Below are 23,891 nucleotides of genomic sequence, written 5' to 3'. Positions count from 1 at the left end.
ATGCATATGCATAAGTGTGCAGTTTCATGAAATATCACCAAGTGGATATAGCTTGTAGTTGCCCTTCAGTCAATAACTAAATCCTTGACAGCACCTCGAAAGTTCCCTCATCGTCTCTCTATTACCTGGACCCTCATTCTCCAAGTTAAACCTCACCTGATTTCTCACCCTGTTAAATGAGTTCTGCCTATGGGTGAATGTAAATAAAATCATACAAGATGTATTTTGTCTCTTTCTCATGACATTTTATTCAATTATTTATTTACTCCACGTAATGGCGATAGACACGGCTCCTGGGTATCATGCGTATGCTCCACCTCACACCTTTTACAAGTTTCCTGGTGAACATAAATATGCGTTGCTGGATGAGCGTCTGACAAACAGAGGAAAGAAAACAGCAGACAAGAACTTGAAAATAAGCATGAACTCCAGAGGGTTTGGGCAGGCGAATGCTGAGATAAATAGTATAGGCCTCCCTGAACACAGCTCACGTTTTGCCAGGGATTTAAATATGTCTTAAAAGTTCAACTCCAGTCCTCATGAGCCAACCACTGGATCATTTTGTAGACTGTCGTTCAGGAGAGAAGACATCTGTCTGTGAAGATCAGATGCATTGAACGTGGAAGTCTCCTATGAGTGAAAGAGGCTTTGGAGAACATGGGATTTCAGAAGAGGTCTGTGCCTGCATGTGTAGAAGTAGAAAAATAAAAGTCACCTACAAATGTTGCCAGTGACCAGATACCTGCTTTCACTGGGAGGGCTCCCCATTGACCTGATGCTCTCAAGCTAAGAGGACTCTAACTTCGCAGAAGACTCTACTTAAATATTATGAGAAGAGCTGTCCTTTTCCTTAAGCAAGATCCTACTGACACGTTCTCGTATCTGCTTTGTTTTCACCCCATAGACGATAGGATTCATTGTGGGAGGCATAAGTAGATAGAGATTGGCCATAATAATATGTATGTGTGGGGGAATGGAGTGTCCCCCAAAGCGGTGGGTAAAGAAGGTGAAGAAGGCTGGGACATAGGTGATGACGATGGCACAGATGTGGGCAGTGCAGGTGCTGAAGGCCTTCTGCCGAGCTTCTGCCGAGGAGAGGCTGACCACCGCCCGGAGGATCATGGTGTAGGAGACGGTGATGCACAGGATGTCGAAGCCCCCGATCAGGAGGGCCACCATCAGGCCGTAGACGGCATTGACCTTCACGTTGCCGCAGGATATCTTGGCCACAGACATGTGGTCGCAGTAGGTGTGGGGTATGACATTGCCTCTGCAGAAGGGCAGGCGCTTGGTAAGGAAAACAAAAGGGATAACAAGCATTACACCTCGAAGAAACGTGAGGAGCCCAGCCTTGGCGATGACGGGATTGGTGAGGATGGTGGCGTAGCGCAGGGGGTAGCAGATGGCCACATAGCGGTCCAGGGCCATGAGCATGAGCACCCCGGACTCCATCCCCGTGAAAGTATGCACGAAGAACATCTGGGCCAGGCAGGCCTTGAAGTCAATCTCCTTGAGGTCGAACCACAGGACACAGAGGGTGTTGGGGAGCGTGCTCGTGCACATGAGCATGTCTGTGAAGGAGAGAAGGGCTAGGAAGATGTACATTGGTCTGTGCAAGGCCTCGTCAGAGTAGACGAGGTACATGAGGCCGGAGTTCCCTGTGATGGCGATGCCGTACATGGTGCACAGAGGGAAGGAGATCCACAGGTGCACTTCTTCCAAACCAGGGATGCCATTTAGGATGAATGAGGCTGGAGTTAGTCTGGAGCCATTTAGAAACGACATAACGACGGTTGGAAATACATGATAGATCAGTTATGGAATTGCTCTGTAGGCAGAAAAAAAATGAGTGTTTACAGAGTAGCTGACAAGTAAGATTATCTTTCCCTGAACTGATAATTTGTCTTTCTTGTCAATCCATCACCATTTGTACTCTCTTATGTTGAATATGTGACTGTACACTCTAGTTGGGTCCGTTCCTGAAGCATTAGATATTGGCAAGATGCACTGACTGTGTCTAGTGGATATGCTGGGTCTGGATCTGGTTTTTTTGGGGTTTTTTTTGTCTTCTTAGGGCCACACATGCAGCATGTGGAAGTTCCCAGGCTAGGGGTCAAATCGGAGCTGCAGCTGCCAGCCTATACCACAGCCACAGCCATGCCAGGTCCAAGCCACATTTGTGACCTACACCACAGCTCACAGCAACACTGGATCCTTAACCCACAGAGTGAGGCCAGGGATCGAACCTGCGTCCTCATGGATGTGAGTCAGTTTCACTACTGCTGAGCCACAACGGAAACTCCTGGATGTGTTTTTTTTTTTTTTTATCATATAGTCCATTCTCCAGGATGGAGTTGACCTCTAACTGGCCAGCTGGACGATCAAGGATTGGTTAAATATTTGCTGTGTTCTAGGTGATTGCCATCTTCATCAGAGATGCCTGTTTCTTTCTGAATGTTAGCAATCTTCAGTGATTCTTGTTGGCTCACTTTTCAAAGCTAATCAGCTTTATCTAGTGGGCACACTGATAACAATTTCCACCTAGTTTTAGCCCAAATCTCCCACTTTGGATTTGCAGGAAAATTAAATCCAGAAAACTATAAATTATACTCTTATGCCATAAGCTTTCTTTAAGCAAAATTGTAGAATGACCTTAAAGGTAAAAAATAATAATAGCCCCCTTCCCCACATCACCGAAAGCCCCCCTGTCAATTCCTTCCATCTGTACTAAAGTGAATAGGTGGTGACGCATCACTGGAAATGCAATGATTTATGAAAAGCACTGTTTTTCTTATGGCCTCCAGAGGCCATTCCAATGAGAACAAGGATACTCATCCTTTCAAATGAAAACAACTGATATTTCCTTAGAATATAGTGTTTGTTTTCTACCCAAATCACAACCTCAGAGGACCACAGAATCAAATATCTCTTGGTCTATATTATCTCCAAAGCTCTTTTCACAGCATAGACAAGGTGCTCTGTATATTTTGAAGTCCGTGGAGAAAGAAATTGGAAGAATAGGACCGGCGAAATACTTATGAGTAGTAAGAAGGAGAATATTTGATGTGATATCATATTGTGAAGAAATAAGAACAAAGTTGACATAGGCTGCATGCAAATTGAATGTATAAGTCTGAAGAAGCAAGCTATGTTGGGCTGGAATGTGCTGGTTTAGGGGATGAAATGTAAACGGAGTGTGATGATGGGGATAGTCCAATGGAGGAGGCTATTGGAGAAAAATAATTATTCAATAAAAATTATCAGTATTGAGATTTATAGTACTTCTTCGACATATGAGGGGTAGCTCACCTGCCACTTCAAAGGAGTCTCTGTTGAAAACTTAAGGTTATGAAAAATAGATCCTCCTTTCCTCATATGTGTGTTTTATAAAATTTTATATCCTTAGTTCTTAAACGTTTGAGTGGATGAAACCTAGGGCCCCTTTGAATGGAGAAGCAATTCAAATGTCATAACTATGACATGAAATGAAGCAATTCCCTGAAAGGAGAAGCAGATGAGGAACAGAGAAAATATGGAATAAACATGGAATAAAATAAATATCTTTTCTCCCACCATGGTATAAATGATTTTCTCTTAGAATTGCTGTTTTTAGCTTTCATGGCCATTGGGATGGATGACCTCTCTAGAACACTCCCCACAAGGGTTAGGCTTCCGTAGCTGAGGCAAGCATGTTTTATCCATTGTGAAAGTGGAGCATACAAGCTGGTATCTAAATGCAGCCTTACCATAGGGTACATGGTACCTTTTCAAAAGTTAAGAGAATAACCTTATTTGTTCACTCTCTTCTTTCTTTCTCCCCTCCCCTTAGTTATCATAATCAGCACCCACTCCATTAATAAGAAGAAGGCACTGGCAATTCAGAAATCCGCTTACCCTGAAAGCTACTGGAATTCTTCAAAAAACTGAAGATGTAGCTATAAATTAAGTCGTATTCATGTCTAGGTGATGCTCTTGACCCTGCTGGAGAAATATAAGACTGATATTGAGTCCATGAGTAGGCAGAGGGAGGAGGGAACATTTCTATTCTGGGTGTGTGTGTGTGTGTGTGTGTGTGTGTGTGTGTGTATGATCTTTTCTGCAATTAGAGAGCTGGGAAAACTTAATTGTTACTATCTCTTCCTACTGTGGCCTCAGAGGAGGTGATTTCCGTGTATGCGTACTTACATTATATAAAAAAAAAAAACGACAGGAATCAGATACTGGGTCCTATGGACCATAGTCAGCAGTCGGGAATTGTTTTAGAAATTATTTTGTCCCAAACCACAATCTTGGACTCTTGGCAGCACAATTTTTTAAAGGAACAACAGAGAATATGTAGCTCTGAAATCTTTTGAACTTTCAGAATTAAATCCTTTGAAGACATTGATCTGTCCACCTTTTGCAAAACTTAGCACGATGTCATGTTCAAAATCAGTACTGAAAAAAAAATTGGGGAGGATAAATTAGGTAATATTCATTGGTATGCAAACAATTGTGTTTTATAAGTGACCTCACATTTAGCATCCCTAATAAATTTACTTATGTAATAATTTTTGTGTGGATCATTTTGGATTATCTAAATATATAGCAGCTCACTGTACACAGGAGGCGTGATTGTGGACATGTTTGTTTCATTACTGAAGCGTGAGTGGTGTGAAGTCCACCACAGGTAAAGAAATCTCACTCCAGTCACATGAAAGACATGGACCCATGCTCCAGGGCAAAAGCACAGCTGTGCAGGAATAAAATCCATGATAAAGCAAATACAGGTCACTCGCCCAGAGTAAATTGTATTGATCAACTGCTAGTAGTAACATACACTAATCTGTAATAACGCACGTGAAACTGCTGGTTGAAAAGACTTTCTTCAATTCTCAGATACTCTCTCCACCGTACCCCCAAGGGGGACTCTTTGAGATGTTCAGGAAAGCGTAATTTATTCCTGAGAAAATAACCCTGGGTTAACGTCAAATGATTCACCATTGTGTGTGATACTGACTATCGATTTTTGTAGATGCTTTTTTTCTCCAGCTCTATTGAGATATAATTGACATATAACTGTAAGTTTAAGGTATGTAATGGGATGATTTGATGCATATATTGCAGAATGTTTATCACAGGCAGGTTAGTTAGTGCATCATTCACCTCCCACACTTACCCTTTTTTATCTGTCACTACAGTGAGGACATATATAGTCCTACGCCCATAGCGTCTGTCAAGTGTACAGTTGAGCATCGTTAACTGTGGAACCAGGAAGCCTACAAGAACCCAGTTCTTCAGTAGTAATATCCTTGCATCCCAGAGAAAACTCCCACTGGATCATATGCTGTTGAGTTTGCCAGTATTTTGTTGATACTTTTTGAATCTATATTCCTCAGGGATATTTGCCTGCAGTTTATCTTCTTGGAATCTTTATCTGGCTTTGGTATCTGTGTGATGCTGGCCTCATGAAATGAGTTTGAGAGTGTTCAAGTGATGATGTCACTTGGATAGATATACTTATTAAGTCTAAAAAATGCTTATTTCTGTTCCATGATTTCTTAGATTTTTTATCAGATTATTGAAAGTTATAATATTATTAAGTTACATCCATTGATTAATCTCCATCTCATTGAACATATTGATATACATTAGATTTTTTTTATTAAATACGGTTGATTTATAATATTATATTATTTTCAGGTGTACAGTATATTGATTAAATATTTTACAGACTATACACAAAGTTATTATAATATTGGCTACATTCCATGTGCTGTGCAATACTTCCTTGTGTATGATTAATTTTATACATAGTTGTTTGGAATTCTTTTTTTTTTTTCTGTCTTTTTAGGGCCACACCCGCAACATATGGAGGTTCCCAGGTTAGGGGTCGAATTAGAGCTGCAGCTGTGGGCCTACACCACAGACACGGCAACGCAGGATTTGAGCCACGTCTGTGACCTACACCACAGTTTACGGCAACACCGGGTCTGTAACCCACTGAGCCAGGCCAGGGATTGAATCCACAACCTCATGGTTCCTAGTCGGATTCATTTCCACTGCGCCACGACAGGAACTCCATAGTCTGGAATTCTTAATCCCTGCCTCCAACTTGCCCCCCCATGCCTCTTCCCAATGATAACCACTGGTTTGTTCTCTGTATCTATAAAACTGGTTTTGGCTTATATTGATTTCTTTGTTTTATTTCTCAGATTTCACATAAAAGTGATAACATACATTATTTTGTCTTTTTTTATTCTTTTCTTTGTCTGACTTACTATACTAAGCATGTTACCCTCCAGGTCCATCCATGTTATGGCAAAAGGTAAAATTCTGTTTTTGATAGATGAGTTAAGAGTCCTGTGTGTGTGTGTGTGTCTCACATATATATATCACATCTTTTTTATCCATTTATTTGTTGATGGACATTTGGTTATTCCACATAATTAAAATATTTAATTATATGTACATACACATATGAAATAAATTCAGATAATAAAGATATAATACTTCCAAACTTGTTTAATAAAGCCATGGACCCTCAATATTAAAACCTTAAGAAGACATATTATAAGAAAGAAAATTTAGAGACCAAAATTTATAATAATTCAGATGTAAAAAATCACAAATGAAATATAAATATTAAAAATTAAATATGGTAATCCATGAAAAGAATATAGTAACTCATAATCCATTGGAGTTTATCCCAGAGAATATGAGGTATAATTAACTTTTAAATATTAGTCAAGGCCGTTCTTGGTTTTTGTTTGTTTGTTTAAGAGCTCTACTTGCAACATATGGAAGTTCCAGGCTAGGGGTTGAATCGGAGCTGCAGCTGCCAGTCTACCCACAGCCACAGCCATGAGGGATCTGGGCCTCATCTGTGACCTGTGCCACAGCTTGTGGCAACAGTGGATCCTTAACACAGCAATTGAACCCGCACCTTCACAGACCCTGCACCGGGTTCTTTAACCCGCTGAGCCACAACAGGAACTCCTGTTCTTGATATTAGCAGAGTAAAACTAAAAAGCCACATGATTATATTTGGATTAATTATATCACCTAAAACTTGAAACATTACTTTTAGATAGATTATATTAATATAATCTTATAGAGATTAAAATAGTTTTGATACCAGAAGTCTACAGATGAAAACAAACTTAATTCATACAGATATTAACGGAATAGAAGGATTTTTTGGGGGGGAGGGCCGCACCCTCTGCATATGGAGGTTCCCAGGCTAGAGTCTAATCTGAGCTGTTGCTGCCGGCCTACAGCACAGCCACAGCAACGCCAGATCCGAGCCCTGTCTGCGACCTACACCACAGCTCACGCCAAATCTTTGACCCACTGAACGAGGCCAGGGATCGAACCCATGACCTCAGAGTTCCTAGTCGGATTTTTCTGCTGTGCCACGACGGGAACTCTGGAATAGAAGGATTTAAATTCAGAATAATCATTCACCAAAGACAGTTATTCTCGACTGCATTTCACTGACTTAAACACACCAATTTTCTGTCTCCTATTATGTCATAACCAATACCAATCCTTACAATCCTTTGAGCCTCATGTATCAGGGAATTTTTCTAACATAATATTAGGAGAATCTCTTGGGAATTTGATGTTTGTCAGCCAGTAGTTAAGCCCAAGCTTAACTCATAGAGGTTCTCTCAAAGAGAGGAATATTAATGTAAATTTCCGACATTCTCACATCCATTCAGAGGAATATTAATGTAAATTTCTGACATTCTCACATCCATTCAGTGTCGTTTACCTAACAGTAAATCTATTTTCAGTTATATGATGAGAAAAAACAAAGGACTTTCTAATTCCCTCTTCTCAGTTGAATCTCCTGTCCATTTCTTCACACCTAAGTCTACTCATAAATGTGGAAGAATTATCTTTACTAGACATCTCGGCACACATGGCCAAGCCCTCCCAGCTGATGTAAAAATTATGAGCCATGTAATTTCATTTTCATTTTCAGACTTCATTTAATCTCTCATATATACACATTGTTTATATAATAAGAATATAACACATGTGTAATATTTACAAGCATGTGTACTCTCTGAATGTAATTTTAATTAGAACCCCCCACACACACACACACAAACACACACCGAAGACTTGAAACCTGTATGTTTTCATTCAAAGATTTTCTATCTTGAAGAAATACCTAACAGAGCCTAGGACTGGGAGCATATCTGCCATCTGCTAGTTTATTATTTATTTGATTTAAATGTTATTTTCCCTAATGCTATCACTATGGAACTCAGCATATATCAAGGAAATCATTGCTTCTAGACTTTTCATTTATTGCAGCTGTCTGTTCTGGAATGAAGCTATGCTTCACCGGGTTTCTAATAATCAAAAACTTCCACTCAGGTCAGAAGATCTGTGGTGACTGTGATATTTGGAATAATTGACCAACGGGAACCTGCTGTATAGCAGGGAAAAGCTACCCAATTGTCTGTGATAATCTATATGGGAAAAGAATCTGAGAAAGAATGAAAGTGTGTGTGTGTGTGTGTGTGTGTGTGTGTGTGTGTATCTGAAATATTTTGTTGTACAGCAGAAATTTTCACAATGTTGTAAATTATGCTTCAATAAAACTTTGAAAAGTTTTTTAAACATTTTTAAAAAGAACATTTTTGTAATAGTCTATATAGGAAAAAAGAATGGATATATTTATATGTATGACTGATTCACTTTGTTGTACACCTGAAACTAATACAACATCATAAGTCAACTATACCTCAATAACATTAAATTTAAAAAAGATCTGTGGTGAGAGTTTCCTTTTGGTTTATGTGTTTTGGAAAGAGGGTTCATTCACTGCCAATAAAAAGTCTTGATTTGCTAGGTTTCTGCCCCTTGTTGCTGCCTGTTCTAGAGGAAAACTACACCATTACACCAGACCACTTCTTCCTCTTTCTACCCTCTTTTTCCCCTCGCTGGCATTCATTTCTACAAGCCCAGGGATGGTATTAATTGCGGGCATGCTATCTCTGCTTCTTCCCAGAAATCCTTTCACTGATGGGAGAATTTTAACCAGTCTTCTAGTTTTCCTTAGATTTGATCAAGATCTACTAAGTGGAATTACAGCTTTAAAGGATGATGTATTTCTAGTGAGACAGAGTGGATCAGGAAGGAAAAACAGTGTGTTTAAAAATACAGCGTTTCGAATGAACGTGCAACCTGCCTGAGTATGTAAAATATATCTTAATGAGTCTTTAGCCTAGAAGAATCTGGAATTTTTTACTCAATGTTTTTGAGGAGGCTTCGAGCCCCATATATGCCATGCAGATAAAGCTATGACAAACATTATGAAGCTGGAATTGAAGCCTTCTGGGAAGTTAGATATAATTCTAGGTTTATACGTTAATGATTACCAGACACAGTTCATATGTCCCATTAGAGAAAAGTTGTTAAAATTTAAGGGTAATTATTGAGTATTTTTCCCCTACTCAAATATATTCAAAGCATATAGACCTACTTCCCACAAAGTTAATTTTACCTCCTCTCTCATCAGAGATCTGTGGGGACATCTCTATCTGGGAATCTACAAATAAGTTTTCTCCTTTTACTTGGAAAATCCCCAGAGACATGCTCTTACATAGGGCTTCTCACCAATGCAGGACAATATTACTGAGCAATATCAGTCATGAACAGAGACAGAATCATCTGGCAACAGGGTGAGTTTGGACGACTCAGAAGAGAAAAATATATAAGAAGCACAGATGCTAAAAAGTAGAGGGGATTTAAATCAGAGGGTGGCGGAATAAAGAAGACTAAATTATCGTCCTCTTTAGACTTCTGAAACCAAAGGGAATCGCAAACTGCCATGAGGAGAAAGAAGGGAAGTGGGAGAAAGATTGAAGGTAATTTAGGCAGAGGAGGAAGAAGAATGCGTGATTCTGATGTGACAAGGACCAAAGTGGTAATTAATAGGTAAGCACATTTGTGTACAATGGTAGAACACCTTCTCTGTTTGCCATAGAGGGTAGAGTCTTGCTTAGGAAAAGGTAAGACTTCTACCGAAGAAGTGAATTAGTACAAAAGTGGGAAGAAATTCCAGTGACCACGTAGCCCAGCTTCTGACACATTCATGACACGTGCCATTCTCCCTTTGACGGGATATACATCTGATGAGTGCTATCCTCTTATCTCACTAAAATTCGTATCAGCATGCATGAACGTTCCTTGATCCCAAGTCTATGTTCTTAAAATGTTTCCTATTCATAATATGTATGTCCTTAGGGTGTGTAAATACAATACAAAGGCAACTATTTCCTTCTGCGCCTTGTATATTCTCCTAATTCTAAATTTCTCTGAGTTTTAAAAAAATCTTTGAGATTCCAGATATCTTATAACTAAAGGGGGTTTTTTTGGTTTTGTTTTTTTTCCTCTAGAAGGAAAAGCTGGAAAGACATGTTAACACCAAGACCGACAAAGTCTGGGAGTTGCGATCTGAAACTGGGAGGTAAGGAAAAGCTTCCCTTTTGCATTGACACTGAAGAGAGATCTGAAATTGCAGGAGGCACATACCATGACATTGACTGGGGAAGAGCGTAACAGGCAAGGACAGTGAAAAGGGAAAATGCCCCGAATTGTGCGAGTTTGTTGAGTTTGAGACAACTTCAGTAGGAATGGATGGACTGAGAGAGTTGGTGTAACAGGAGACACATGCAGAGATTAACAACCCTACAGGATGTTGGAAGCAAATGAGGATGTCAGCTTTCGATCCGAGTCAGATGTAAAAATACTGGCGCTTTAAGGGGTAGTTAGATATGACCCTACTTATATGTATTTTACAAAGAAAATAATGGTAATATACTAAAAACAATTGTTTTAAAAAATTTTTTATTTTATAATGATTTTTTATTTTTGTCCATTTTATATTTTGCTGATAATGTTCCAGATTGTGGCAAAAATCTCCGTCACGTTGTTTCTTTTTGGCTGCACCTGTGGAATATGGAAGTTCCCAGGCCAGGGATGGAATCTGAGCCACAGCTTCGACCTATGCTGCAGTTGCAGCAATGCCAGATCCTTTAACTTATAGCACCAGGCCAGAGACTGAAGCCAGGCCTCCCCAGCAACAGAGACTTAACCCACAGGATCACAGCAGGAATTCCTATGGTTTACTGGGCTTTTTGTTTGTTTGCTTGTTTTTTTGCTTTTTTTAGGGCCAGAAGTTCCCAGTTCCCAGGCTAGGGCTCAAATTGGGGCTGCAGCTGCCAGCCCACACCACAGCCACAGCAACACGACAGAGGCATCCAAGCCACATCTGCAACGTACACCACAGCTCAAGGCAATGCTGGATCCCTGACCCACTGAGCAAGGTCAGGGATTGAACACAAATCTTCATGGATATTAGGTGGGTTCATTAACACTGAGCCATGAGGGGAACTCCCAGTTTACTCTTCTTAATGCCAAAAATATTTACAGTTGAGAAAATTTCTTTAAAACATTTTCAGTGTTTGAGTTCCTATTGTGGTTCAGTGGGTTACAAACCCAACTAATATCCATGAGGATGCAGGTTCAATCCCTGGCCTTGTTCAGTGGGTTAAGAATCCAGGGTTGCCATGAGCTGTGGTTTAGTTTGCGGACATGGCTCAGATCTTGCATTGCTGTGGCTCTGGTGTAGGCCTGCAAGCTGCAGCTCTGATTTGACCCCTAGCCTGGAAACTTCCATATGCCACGGGTGCAGCCTGAAAAAGCTAAAAAAAAAAAGACTTCAGTTCTAATCTGTTACTATTTTCTAGAAAAAAATTGTTTTTATATGTTGGTTTAATGTATACAGCATCATTATAAAAAAATTTCCACTGCTTAAAAGTAAAAATTAAAAAATAAGACACTTAGGAGTTCCCATGGTAGCTCAGTGGTTAACGAATCCAACTAGGAACCATGAGGTTGCAGGTTCGATCCCTGGCCTTGTTCAGTGGGTTAAGGATCTGGCATTGCTGTGAGCTGTGGTGTAGGTTGCAGACGCGGCTCGGATCCCGCGTTGCTGTGGCTGTGGTGTAGGCTGGCGGCTACAGCTCCCGTTGGACACCTGACCTGGGAACATCCATATTCCACAGGGGTGGCCCTGAAAAAGGCAAAAAGACAAAAAAAAAAAAAAGTTTTTAAAAAGATGCTTAGATAAATCCCTAGGCAAAATTTCAAAGAGAGAAAGAGAGAGAGAGGAAGCAATCAAAATTAGAATTTTAAAAAGGTCTATTATGGGGAGATTAAAGTATAATAGAATATATGATAATTTGATGAAATTAAATATATAATATGTAGCTGTGAAAATGATAAGCAATTCAATGTAATTATTTGAATTCATTTGAGGACTAAAAATAATGCAACAGAAATTAAATGTGCTTATTTATAAATACAAATTCTCTGTTTATCTACATAGATTTGAGAGCATACTAGAATCCTGGAGAATTAGAACTTAAAAATGTCATTGATTGTAAAAAATAAAATCTTTCATGTTTATCAAGAAGAACTCATTAGAGATATAATGGAGAAGGCATATGGCTGTGCATTGTAAGCTGCAGCTTGTTACGTAACTTTAGGTCTGCCAAATATTTTGTTCGAGGTTATTCTCTTGTAGAGTGGATGATGCTCACCTCATAATATATGTCCCAAATAAGCAGGTTCTCACATAATTTAACTGATTATAATCCAGTGGACACATTTGGAAGGACTTTTTGGAAGAAGAGAAATTATATGACCAGTTAGTAGAGTCTGTTATTAAAACAGGGTCTATCATTTGGAAACTGGTCAATTGGCAAAAGCAAGAGTAAGCGAATATGGAATATGAGCAGGAGAAAGAGTTTATGGTATAAAACCAAGCAAGACCAGGTCTTTGTTAACATGTTTGTCATCCAAAGCAATCAAAATTTAGTAACAGACTCAATAAGATCAGATAACACAGCCTAGGTACAAAAAGATGATTTCCCCCTAAGTTTATTACTTGCTTTGTGAAAAATACTCCTTCATCTTTTCCTCTGACCAGAAGCAGTCTCACTGTTATCTTCCTGTACAGGACATCTTTATTGACCCTGAAAATAACATGCTTTGCAGTTGACCACCATGCATGGAGCCAACAGCTCCAGCCTGACACCAACACACTTCATCCTCAGTGGGATTCCTGGGCTGGAAGCGGCACACGTCTGGATCTCCCTGCCGTTCTGCTTCATGTACGTCATTGCTGTCACGGGGAACTGTGGGCTCATGTACATCATCAGCCACAAGGAGGCTCTGCATCGGCCCATGTACTACTTCCTCGCCTTGCTGTCCCTTATAGACATCAGTGGCTGCACTTCCTTTGTCCCCAATACGTTGTGCATCTTCTGGCTCCGCCTCAAGGAGATTGACTTTAACGCCTGCCTTGTGCAGATGTTTTTCATCCACATGCTGACAGGCATGGAGTCCGGTGTGCTCATGCTTATGGCTCTGGATCGCTACGTGGCCATTTGCTACCCTCTACGCTATGCCACCATCCTCACCAACACCACCATTGCCAAGGTTGGGCTGGCCACCTTGATGCGAAGTGTGTTGCTGGTGATACCGTTCACTTTCCTGATCAAGCGGCTTCCCTACTGCAGGGGCAATCTCGTTCAGCACACCTACTGTGACCATATGTCTCTGGCCAAGTTATCCTGCGGCAACATCAAGATTAACGCTGTCTATGGTCTCATAGCTGCCCTACTGAATGGCGGGTCTGATATAATTTGTATTTCCCTGTCTTACACCATGATTATTCGTGCTGTAATAAATCTGGCATCTGCGGATGCCCGACACAAAGCTTTTAGCACCTGTACCTCCCACATTTGTGCTATTGTCATCACCTATGTCCCAGCCTTCTTCAATTTCTTCACCCACCGCTTTGGGGGACGCAGCATCCCTCACCACGTCCACATTTTAATAGCCAACCTCTACCTGCTGCTGCCTCCCACCTTGAATCCAATTGTCTATGGAGTGAAGACCAAGCAGATCCGTGAGGGAGTCATCAAACTGTTTACTAGAGAGAAAGATGCTTTCCGTGTGAGGTAAATCTCCGATGTGGAATTCTGCATGTGGCCCAAAGGCAAAGACAGCTATAGGCAGGAAGAAAATACGTGCACAATTCAGCAGCCCAGATGTCAGAAGAAATACCTAAGAATACTCTGCTGTCATATTTAGGAAATCATTCCAAAATTTTTAATCTGAGACTTCTAACTTACTGGAAAAATAAAATAGGCAGGAAACAAGTCCATTTCCCAAATAGCGTTTAACTTTATTTTTTATTGTTTGATGGCTTCTCCCTAGCATATGGAAGGTCTTGGGCCAGGGGTTGAAGGCGAGACAGAGCTTTTACCTGAACCCCTGAAGTCAGATTCTTGACCACCTATGCCACAGTGAGAACTTCTCCCACATAGTTGAACTTTCGTTAGACCTTGTCGAATGGACACACAGCGTAGAACACCGGGAATATACAGCTGGAAGTCATCTCTTGAGGATGAAGGCACTCTGGTCCAGACGCTGGGAGGGAGTGTAGAGTAAAGACCAGGGAAGTCTGGTGCCCGGGGAGGCTCCGGGAGACTGGGGAAGGCACAGAAGCAAACCGTCCTCGGAGTTCCAGGGAAGCCAGAAGCACCCAAATTGTGCCGAATTCCAGAGGTCTTTGTCACCCTTTTAATACCATATTTATGTGAAATTTGCATATCTTAAGGGAAAAAAAAAAACCTTGACTGTTAACTTATTTCTTGCATCCTGTTTCCTTGGAAATTATTTGGATATCTCTAACTTTGTGTAAATATAAATGACGCAGGAGTAAAAATGATTATTGAAGTTCATGATAATCTGGGAAGCACTCCTTTGAGTTGATATGAAGTAGAATTTTGAAGAACACAGCGAATACTCTTTGACACCTTTTGAAGAAAGGCTTTATAACTAGAGGGAAAGAGATTTGAAGAAGATTTATATACAGTGCCTATCAAGGACGCTTCGGTTCACTGCTTTTCTTAACTCGAATATATAAGAAATAGTTAAATGATCAGACACAATCAAGAAAAGAGGACCTTATTTACACTTCTGGAAATAAAAGAGAAAAAAAACATGGGGAGGGAACGATGAATGTGGTGGTACGGAATAGGAAGAATAAATGAAAAGCGAAGAAAATAAGAGCATTTCCCAAAAGGAAACTGTAGCAATTGAATGGAATCAGGAAATGGATACAAACCGATAAAGAGGTAGCGCTATTAGTAATAGCAACTAAGATTTTAATCTTATATTCTGCTAATATGAAGAATATATTTTATTACCATATTATGCGTAGTCAAATGATTGTGAACTATATTAATCACTCCATATATTTTTGCAAAGTAATTTTCATGCTTGGAAGCAAAACCTAAATCTAAAACATATGAACATTATAAAAGTGCCTTTATAAAATACAAAGTATTAGCTTACAGTCAATAAAGTTGGTCCCTCTTGAAATTATGTTGTTGGATTTGGAAAATTTTACTCATCTGATATTGTCATACCAAAACCATATGAAAACACTAGTAAACAGATCAAATAGTTCCTTTTCCCAAACTGCCATTTTTAAAATATATATATTTATTAAATATTATAACAATACTTCATATAAGAACTTACTTTTAAATTGTACTCAAAACGATAGCATAGCTATAATTATTCTCATTTTAGAGACAAGGAATGTGAGCTACACAAATAGCCAAACTAGATGAATCTCAAAATATTAAGATTAAAATTAAAACACAATAATGTTAACAGGCCTATGCTTGAGGAGTGTGAAAGGAAAAAAAAACAGCAAAATAGTAACATAAAATTAAATCTCTGAAAAAATGCAGTGCAATAAATAAAATTCATTTGAGGCATCTGAGTATCAATTCTCAATTAATTTTAAGTCATCTTCCCCATTGCAAACTCAAAAATGGGTTTCACAGAAGAAATCACCACCAACAACAATATAATTCTGAAAACTAAGACTCACAACAGAATTAGAGCCAGCCAGCCAGAATCATTGCGAAGTTTTTAAATAATTATAAAACAGTTGGTGATGGAAGAAAATTCTATTCCATATGCATGGAACGAGGGAGAGAGAGAGAGAGAAGAGAAGGGAAGGGAATTGAGGCGAAGAGAAGAGATGCAAGGTGAGAGAAAAAAGTGGATGAAATTTCCAATTCCATCTCATGTCCTAGAAACCGAGTTACGAGGCAGAACTCACTGGGTTTGGTGAAAAAGGCCCAAGTGCCCCACATCAACCTCACAGAGTTTGATTATATCTAGAACCAAGCTCTCAGGTACAAAGAGCTCACACTCAGATTTAAATGTAGTTTAATCATTTTTCCTTTTCATCTGTGGGGTATTCATATTCCCAAAGGAAAGTTAGTGGAATGAAATTGCAAGCTTCTACCAAATGTCGTGAAAGTTATCTTGCTGCTGCAGAATCTCCAGAAGGCTGTGGCCAACCCCTCCAGCTGGTCGCATGCGTAGATGTACAGAAATAAAGAAAATCGAACAGAGCAGGCCAGATCAGAGAATATAAAGTTCAGTGAGCACTGCCCCTCACAAGCTTCTATCACCAGTGGGGTATTATGTTTTACTGAATTCTCCAAAGTAAGCCAAAACCTTATTTCATTCTTTCCTTGAGTTCTGTGTCTCAGGATCAATGAATAAAACATTTACCTTTCTTTAAAATACCATAGATGTATCCTGTCTTGCAAAATAACATTAAGCTTTTACCAATAGAAGAGCTGGAACATGAACAAGATTGCACAAAGATGGTTTAATTATTTTGTGAGATGATTAGAGAAATTTGAATTTGATGTTTCTACTTTTGAGATAAGGAGTACAAGGCATTTCAGTCAACAGAAAAGAGGTTGGATAAAGGTCTGAGATTTTTCCCTGAATTCTTTGAAGCCATAAATAGCTGTAGAAACCAGACAATTGTGAATATCTGTTGACCTGTTGAGTATTTCGTGGGAAATGATCAAGGCACAGATTTCTTTATCCAACCAGCGCTCTCTTCACGCACCCAAACACCCCCTAAGCCCCCCGGTAACCATAGGGCATATAAAGAGCGCGTAGGATGTTGTTCATCGGGCTGAGAGTGCAAAGTGGTGCTGGAACTTCTGTGTAGGAAGAGCTGTGTTTGTGGACTCGGGCATTTTGCCAGGTGCCGCTCCCAAAGGTAAACTACTGCAATCTGGGGTGGTGGTCAGAACGCTAGTCACAGTTCACGTTGGGAGATTTGGCATCTTAAAAGTAGAAAATGGATAAAACGGAAAGAAGGTTAGGAAGAAAAGGCAAAGGAGGGGGAGGGAAAAAAGAACTATTTAGGGAAGGTTATCCCCATCTGAATATTGCACAAGAAGTGGTCTGATGAGAAAGGACAAAGAGCAATAATTGTAAAAGGAAAGGAGGGGGGGCGGGGGGCGGGGGGTATCATCAGTCTCCACTTTTTATTGCTTGAAATTTAGACTAATATTCTTAACTTTTTGTTCTAACTGAGTAGGAAAAGCTTCTAATTTTCGTATCTGATATGAGCGAGATACAGGTTAAGCCCTGATCCCTCGCACTAGTCAGTCTCCCTGTCTGATCCGCCCACATTGGTGTGTCAGTAGCCAGCCTCTCCCTTGGAGGTTTGCAATTATCTATGCCAGAGGCTGGGTGAGCCAGTCCGCCTAAACTGGGAGAACAATATAAACAAATGACCGATGGTCCAAAGCCTTATTCTACCTGTTGTTTATCATAAAATTGTTAACATCGGGAGAGCAACTTCCTTGCTTCCATTGTGTCTCGCTACTGCGGAACTGTGGTGGGAAAGACAGAGTTGTTAAAAATGGGCTATTGAAGAGCCCTTCATTTTAAGAGGAAACGATGGAAAGGAAAATGAACGAGTTAAAAGGAAAGATCGAATATAAAAAAAGCACAACTACATAAGTAATGGTACAGGGACAAGGAAGCTATATCTTCTAATGGTACATCCTGGCACAAATTATAAACATCAGAATAGGTTTTCAGAAGAAATTAGTGTTGAAGCTGATACTAAAGAATAAATTGGTGTCAACTGGGTGGAATGGGTTAGGAGAGAAAACTTGTTCCAGAAAGAGGGATGCAGAGGCAAAATAGTCTGGCAAGAAAAGTTATAATAACTTACACAATGTTGGCCATAAAACAGAGTCACAGGACTCTCCATGCCTTCTGGAAGATAAAAGGTCTGATGCACATTTCTCAACTGATTTACTAAAATCACACCCCCACTGCATGGAAGCTCCTGAGCACAAGCAGGTATATCCCAGACTGATGATGCTGATCACCTGTTACCTCCTCATCGACCCATCAGAGAATCGCGACCCAGCTCCTCATGCACCCCGTGAAAATCCTTCCCTGAAAGGCACTGGGGAACTCAGGCCTTCTGAGTACGAGCTGCTCTCATTCCTTGCTGGGTGCCCTGCAGTAGACACTGTCCTTTCCTTCACCACAACCCAGGGTCAGCAGATTGGCTTTGCAGCCCTTCTGGCTGGTGGGTCCCAATTCAATCCAGTGTCACTGCTACTTTTAAGAAAGATGGCAACCTATGGCAGAAAACGTGTTCACCTTTTGGTTTTGAAAGTGCCTGGTATGAGAAAAGTGTGAGAAAACCAACCGACCAGAAACACTTAAAAAATGTTCATAAGCACTGGTGAAGTTAATTTTAAGTCAAGCTAAAATACCCAAAAGCTAGCGTTCTCATCATTTCAGCTGGAGAAATGAGAGCAAACACAATAATTCGTACTTAGAGGGGGATGGACAGCCCCCTAACTGTATATAGAAGTGGAAATCAATACATATTTTATGGAGATGACTTTTTCCAACATTTTTGAGTTGTCCACACCTTTTGATCCCACAAACTTCAATTCTACTTCTGCTTACCTTAAGAGAGAAATAATTAGTCGTTCAAACAGACTAGATTAGGCTATCCATAGAAGAATTTTTGATAGTAAAAATTAGACAATATTGAAATATTCCAGAGTAATGAAATGCTTAATGAATTTTGGTGCCGTTATTGGCTGGAAAGAAGATTTAATTTAACTCTTGAAAATTTCAATTTCAAGACACACAGAATGACATGAGGAAGTACATAAAATAATATTAAATAGGGAAAAAGGTGTGCAAAACTTCACAGTCTGAAATTTATACAAAACACCATATTATACTTAATAACTATAAAATGATTGGACCAACAGAGAAAACTTTTCAGAGTGGTTCTTGCTTCATTGGACTTACAAGTGATTTTCTAAGTTTTTATTATACTCTTTTACAGTCTTTTAGATTTTCTACTTTAAAAATGTATTTATTTTGCAATACGAGACAAAAATTTTAAATGATGTTCACCTTCACCAGGCTTGGCATTCATTTTTTCTCACTTGGGAAAAAGCATTAAACTTTCATGTGTTTTTGCTCTTTCTTTTTCTATGCAAAAGCTTCTGAATACAGGTATGACTGAGCCTCGTGTATTCCCTTTCAAACTGATTGCTCTGAGGCTTCCAATTGTGGAGAGTCAATCAGCCTGGGGCATCTTGCCGAAACCTCCCCAGGGAAAGGAAAAATCCCATATAAGACGATGCCAGCCCAATGTTCAAAGAACTCCTAGGGATTCTCAGCCATGAATAAGGCTTTGCAGGTGCCTAACACTGAGGTGAGTTTGTGTAATTTTCCATATTAGCTCTTTTGAAAAAGGTAGAGACATTGCTGGCTAAAAATACGGTGGCTTAGAATAAGAGCACAGTTAAACAAGGACAAATTCGCCAGAGGCAGTGTGTTTCTCTTTCCCTTTCACGTCTTAAGAGATACGGGCCTTTTTTCTTTCCGAGTGGCTTCTGCCAGATCTCATCTCCTTTCCTACCTCGTTGCTGTCCTCGTGGGGACACAGAAAAGATGATGGACAACGGAGATCTTTAAACGTCTCTGATCGAGGACCGAGTGGTGACAGTTTCCCACGTGGTGGCGTTTCTGGAGAGGTTTGGGAGAACTCTGTGTTTAGGACAAAGCCATTCACACGTGAGATGGAATCTGCTTAAGGGAGATGCTGGGCCTCTGAAACTTGTATTCCTTTGTATTTCTTCATTCCGGTGGCTTCTATATAGTCTGGCCCATAGAAGTAAACACAACAGGAGTTCCTGTCGTGGCACAGTGGTTAACGAATCCGACTAGGAACCATGAGGTTGTGGGTTCGGTCCCTGCCCTTGCTCAGTGGGTTAACGATCCGGCGTTGCCGTGAGCTGTGGTGTAGGTTGCAGATGCGGCTCGGATCCCACGTTGCTGTGGCTCTGGCGTAGGCTGGTGGCTACAGCTCCGATTCAACCCCTAGCCTGGGAACCTCCATATGCCGCGGGAGCGGCCCAAGAAATAGCAACAACAACAACAACAGAAAGACAAAAGACAAAAAAAAAAAAAAGAAAAAAAAAAAAAGAAGTAAACACAACAGGGCTTTCTAGAATATTTAGGTGACAGGCATCCATGTGGCTTCACAGCCATGTAATACTTGCCTTGCATGGCAAATATCTATTTACTTCTGCTAAACGGTGGAGGTGTTTGGTACCAGCTTTGCTGTAGGAAGTCTCAGGTTTATGCCAGAGCTTCAGTGTCATTTTCTTTTTTCAGATGAAAGAAATATTAAAACAATTTGGACCCTTCTTCTTTTCTCATATATCCCTGGATCTATAAATTTCTTCAAATATAATTCAAAATCCTTTGCTTTTCCCTACAAAATATAGCGATCCAAAGATATGGTCTTATCTTTTGTACTGATTACCTATTCGGTTAGAACAAAGAAATATTGCTTGAATTAAAGTCGTAGAGATAATCAATAATCCTTAGAACTTAACGGGCTTCTGAGTATATACTTTGTATTTAAAATACATACAGAACTAATTTTTCAAAAAAGTGGAAAGAGAGAGAAGCCTAAAGGAAAGGATGCTCTATCAAAATGAATTCAAACTTTTCATACATTTTTTACTAAGATTCCATAAAAAGATTTAATTTAATTTTTTTTTTTTTTTTTTTTTTTGCTATTTCTTGGGCCGCTTGCACAGCATATGGAGGTTCCCAGGCTAGAGGTCGAATCAGAGCTGTAGCCACTGTCCTACACCAGAGCCACAGCAACGCGGGATCCGAGCCGCGTCTGCAACCTACACCATAGCTCACGGCAACGCCGGATCATTAACCCACTGAGCAAGGGCAGGGACCGAACCCGCAACCTCATGGTTCCTAGTCGGATTCGTTAACCACTGCGCCACGACGGACACTCCTAATTTAATTTTTAATGATTTAAAAACACCCTCTGAAATTTCATAGTGTGGAAAAACTGAATATTGACATCAGAGTTTGAAGTTCAGGCATATGGACTCCTTACTAATTAAGCATTCATTCTTTCACATGTATTTTATTGAATATCTACAATGTATCATCTTAAGCAGATTACATGGAATATTATTGAGGACATTTACATGGATAACTATTTTTCTTCATAATCTTCAAGGCAGGACAAAAGTCCTGCTGAAAAAGAACCAGTGAAATTAAGGCAAACCTCTAAATATACCGACATGATTTTAGTGACATGACTCATGTACAACTAGCATGCGAAGAACTGAGGTGAGAGAAGAGAAATAGCTTGTTGTTGCCTTTTTTTTTTTTAATGGCTGCTCGTGTGGCATATGGAGGTTCCAAGGCTAGGGGTCAAATTGGAGCTGTAGTTGCCGGCCTACACCACAGCCACAGCAACGCCTAGAGCCACGTCTGCAACCTACACCACACCTCATGGCAACGCTGGATCCTTAGCCCACTGAGCGAGGCCAGGGATTGAACCTGTGTCCTCATGGATGCCAGCTAGATTTGATTCTGCTGAGCTATAACGGGAACTCCTAGAAATAGTTTATTTTATTGCTTTTTAGGGCCGCACCTGTGGCACATGGATGTTCCCATGCTAGGGAGCGAATTAGAGCTACATCCACTGGCCTACACCACAGTCACAGCAATGTGGGATCTGAGCTCCATCTGCAACCCACACCACAGCTCACGGCAACACCATATCCTTAACCCGCTGAGAGAGGCCAGGGATCGAACCTGCAACCTCACGGATCCTAAACATTAACCACTGAGCCACGAAGGGAACTCCAGAAATAGCTTATTTTAAAGGAAGAAAACCACGAGGGCCCCGTTTACTGTTTTTTAGCAGAATGTGGTAGCGTGCAAAGGCATGCTGGAAGAGGTGCAGAAAGTAAGGACAGCTACTTAGAGAGGACACAGTGGGACACTGAGGGAAGCACGGCTGCACCGGTCAATAATTTTTAGATAACTTAGTTCAAAGATCCTTTTGCTAGAGCTGGGGAAAACAAACAGACAAACAAACGAGCCTGATTATCCTAACACGGTGAACGTTTGTGACTTTTGTGGTTATCATTATCCCAACAGTTCTCTTGCATTTAGTCCAACCCCAGTTCTCTCTCCTGTGCAGAAAGCAGTTGCTGCCAAGGCACGTAAAATGCCCTCCTCCTGGCCGTCATTATGTCTGGAGCCAACAGCTCCAGTCTGACCCCGGGATTCTTCATCTTGAGTGGTGTCCCTGGGCTGGAAGCCGCACACGTCTGGATCTCCCTGCCATTCTGCTTCATGTACATCGTTGCTGTCGTGGGCAACTGTGGGCTCCTCTACCTCATCGGCCACGAGGAGGCCCTGCACCGGCCCATGTACTACTTTCTGGCTCTGCTCTCCTTCACCGATGCCACCCTGTGCACCACCACGGTACCCAATATGCTGTGCATCTTCTGGTTCAACCTCAAGGAGATAGACTTCAATGCCTGCCTGGCTCAGATGTTTTTTGTCCACATGTTGACGGGGATGGAGTCCGGGGTGCTCATGCTCATGGCCCTGGACCGCTACGTGGCCATCTGCTACCCCTTACGCTATGCCACCATCCTCACCAGCCCTGTCATCGCCAAGGCTGGTCTTGCCACGTTCCTGAGGGGTGTGATGCTCATCGTCCCTTTCACTTTCCTTACCAAGCGCCTGCCCTATTGTCGTGGCAACTCCATTCCCCACACTTACTGTGACCACATGTCCGTGGCCAAGGTCTCCTGTGGCAATGTCAAGGTCAATGCTGTCTACGGTCTCTTGGCAGCGCTCCTGATTGGGGGCTTCGATATCTTCTGTATTTCAGGGTCTTACACTATGATATTGCGGGCGGTGGTGAGCCTGTCTTCGGCAGATGCTCGGCACAAAGCCTTCAGCACCTGTACATCTCACATCTGTGCTATTGTCATTACATATGTTCCAGCCTTATTCACCATTTTTACTCACCGTTTTGGGGAAAAAAGCATTCCTCACCATATCCATATCATAATCGCTAATCTCTATTTGATGTTACCTCCTATGCTGAACCCCATTGTTTATGGAGTCAAGACCAAGCAGATCCGGGAAGAAGTGATCAAGTTACTTTTTAAGGAGAAAGATATCTCAGCTATGAAATAGATTAAGGTGTGACTATTTAAACGCAAGAAAAGACAAAAATGGTTTAGACAGAGTCTTGAGTATAGATTTTAAACAAACTGCTCCCGTTGCAGAAAGCAATATTCATTGAATATCTGCTATCAGGTTAATTGAATTTGGGGTCGAACTCATCGATGATTGAAATTAATTAAATAAATAAATAACATGCCTTCTGGATTTGAGGATTTTTTTTTCCTTAAAAGGAATCCCACAGTAATTTCAAAGCTGTTGTAAATGATTGTGTTACTTAGAATCCTAATGTGTTTTGCATATTGAACAAATCTCAAATGGGATGGACCCACACAAAATAAAAAGTTCCTGATACTCTGTTAGGGGTTCACCTGTCTTGGAGGAAATCTATGGAAAGAGAAAAC

General features: G+C 40.7%; 3 protein-coding genes across 3 annotated transcripts; 2 read left to right on the top strand and 1 right to left on the bottom strand.

The window, feature by feature from the left end:
• Nucleotides 489-1,785, bottom strand: LOC110262270 (olfactory receptor 52N1). Its single transcript, XM_021102665.1, has one exon. The coding sequence runs from the start codon at nucleotides 1,783-1,785 to the stop codon at nucleotides 820-822; it is 966 nt and encodes a 321-aa protein (XP_020958324.1). The 3' UTR covers nucleotides 489-819.
• On the top strand, nucleotides 13,072-14,034 carry LOC100522157 (olfactory receptor 52N2-like). Its single transcript, XM_021102664.1, has one exon. It carries the CDS (start codon nucleotides 13,072-13,074, stop codon nucleotides 14,032-14,034), a length of 963 nt encoding a protein of 320 aa, XP_020958323.1.
• On the top strand, nucleotides 22,537-23,499 carry LOC110262269 (olfactory receptor 52N2-like). Its single transcript, XM_021102663.1, has one exon. The coding sequence runs from the start codon at nucleotides 22,537-22,539 to the stop codon at nucleotides 23,497-23,499; it is 963 nt and encodes a 320-aa protein (XP_020958322.1).

The sequence above is a fragment of the Sus scrofa genome, chromosome 9, assembly GCF_000003025.6.
Source record: "Sus scrofa isolate TJ Tabasco breed Duroc chromosome 9, Sscrofa11.1, whole genome shotgun sequence".
NCBI classification, from domain to species: Eukaryota; Metazoa; Chordata; class Mammalia; order Artiodactyla; family Suidae; genus Sus; species Sus scrofa.
This window is presented reverse-complemented; position numbering and strand designations above follow the sequence as displayed.

Bases quoted from the DNA above. Each gene is read 5' to 3' on its own strand.
- LOC110262269 (XM_021102663.1), top strand. From the start codon at position 22,537: ATGTCTGGAGCCAACAGCTCCAGTCTGACCCCGGGATTCTTCATCTTG.
- LOC110262270 (XM_021102665.1), bottom strand. From the start codon at position 1,785: ATGTCGTTTCTAAATGGCTCCAGACTAACTCCAGCCTCATTCATCCTA.
- LOC100522157 (XM_021102664.1), top strand. From the start codon at position 13,072: ATGCATGGAGCCAACAGCTCCAGCCTGACACCAACACACTTCATCCTC.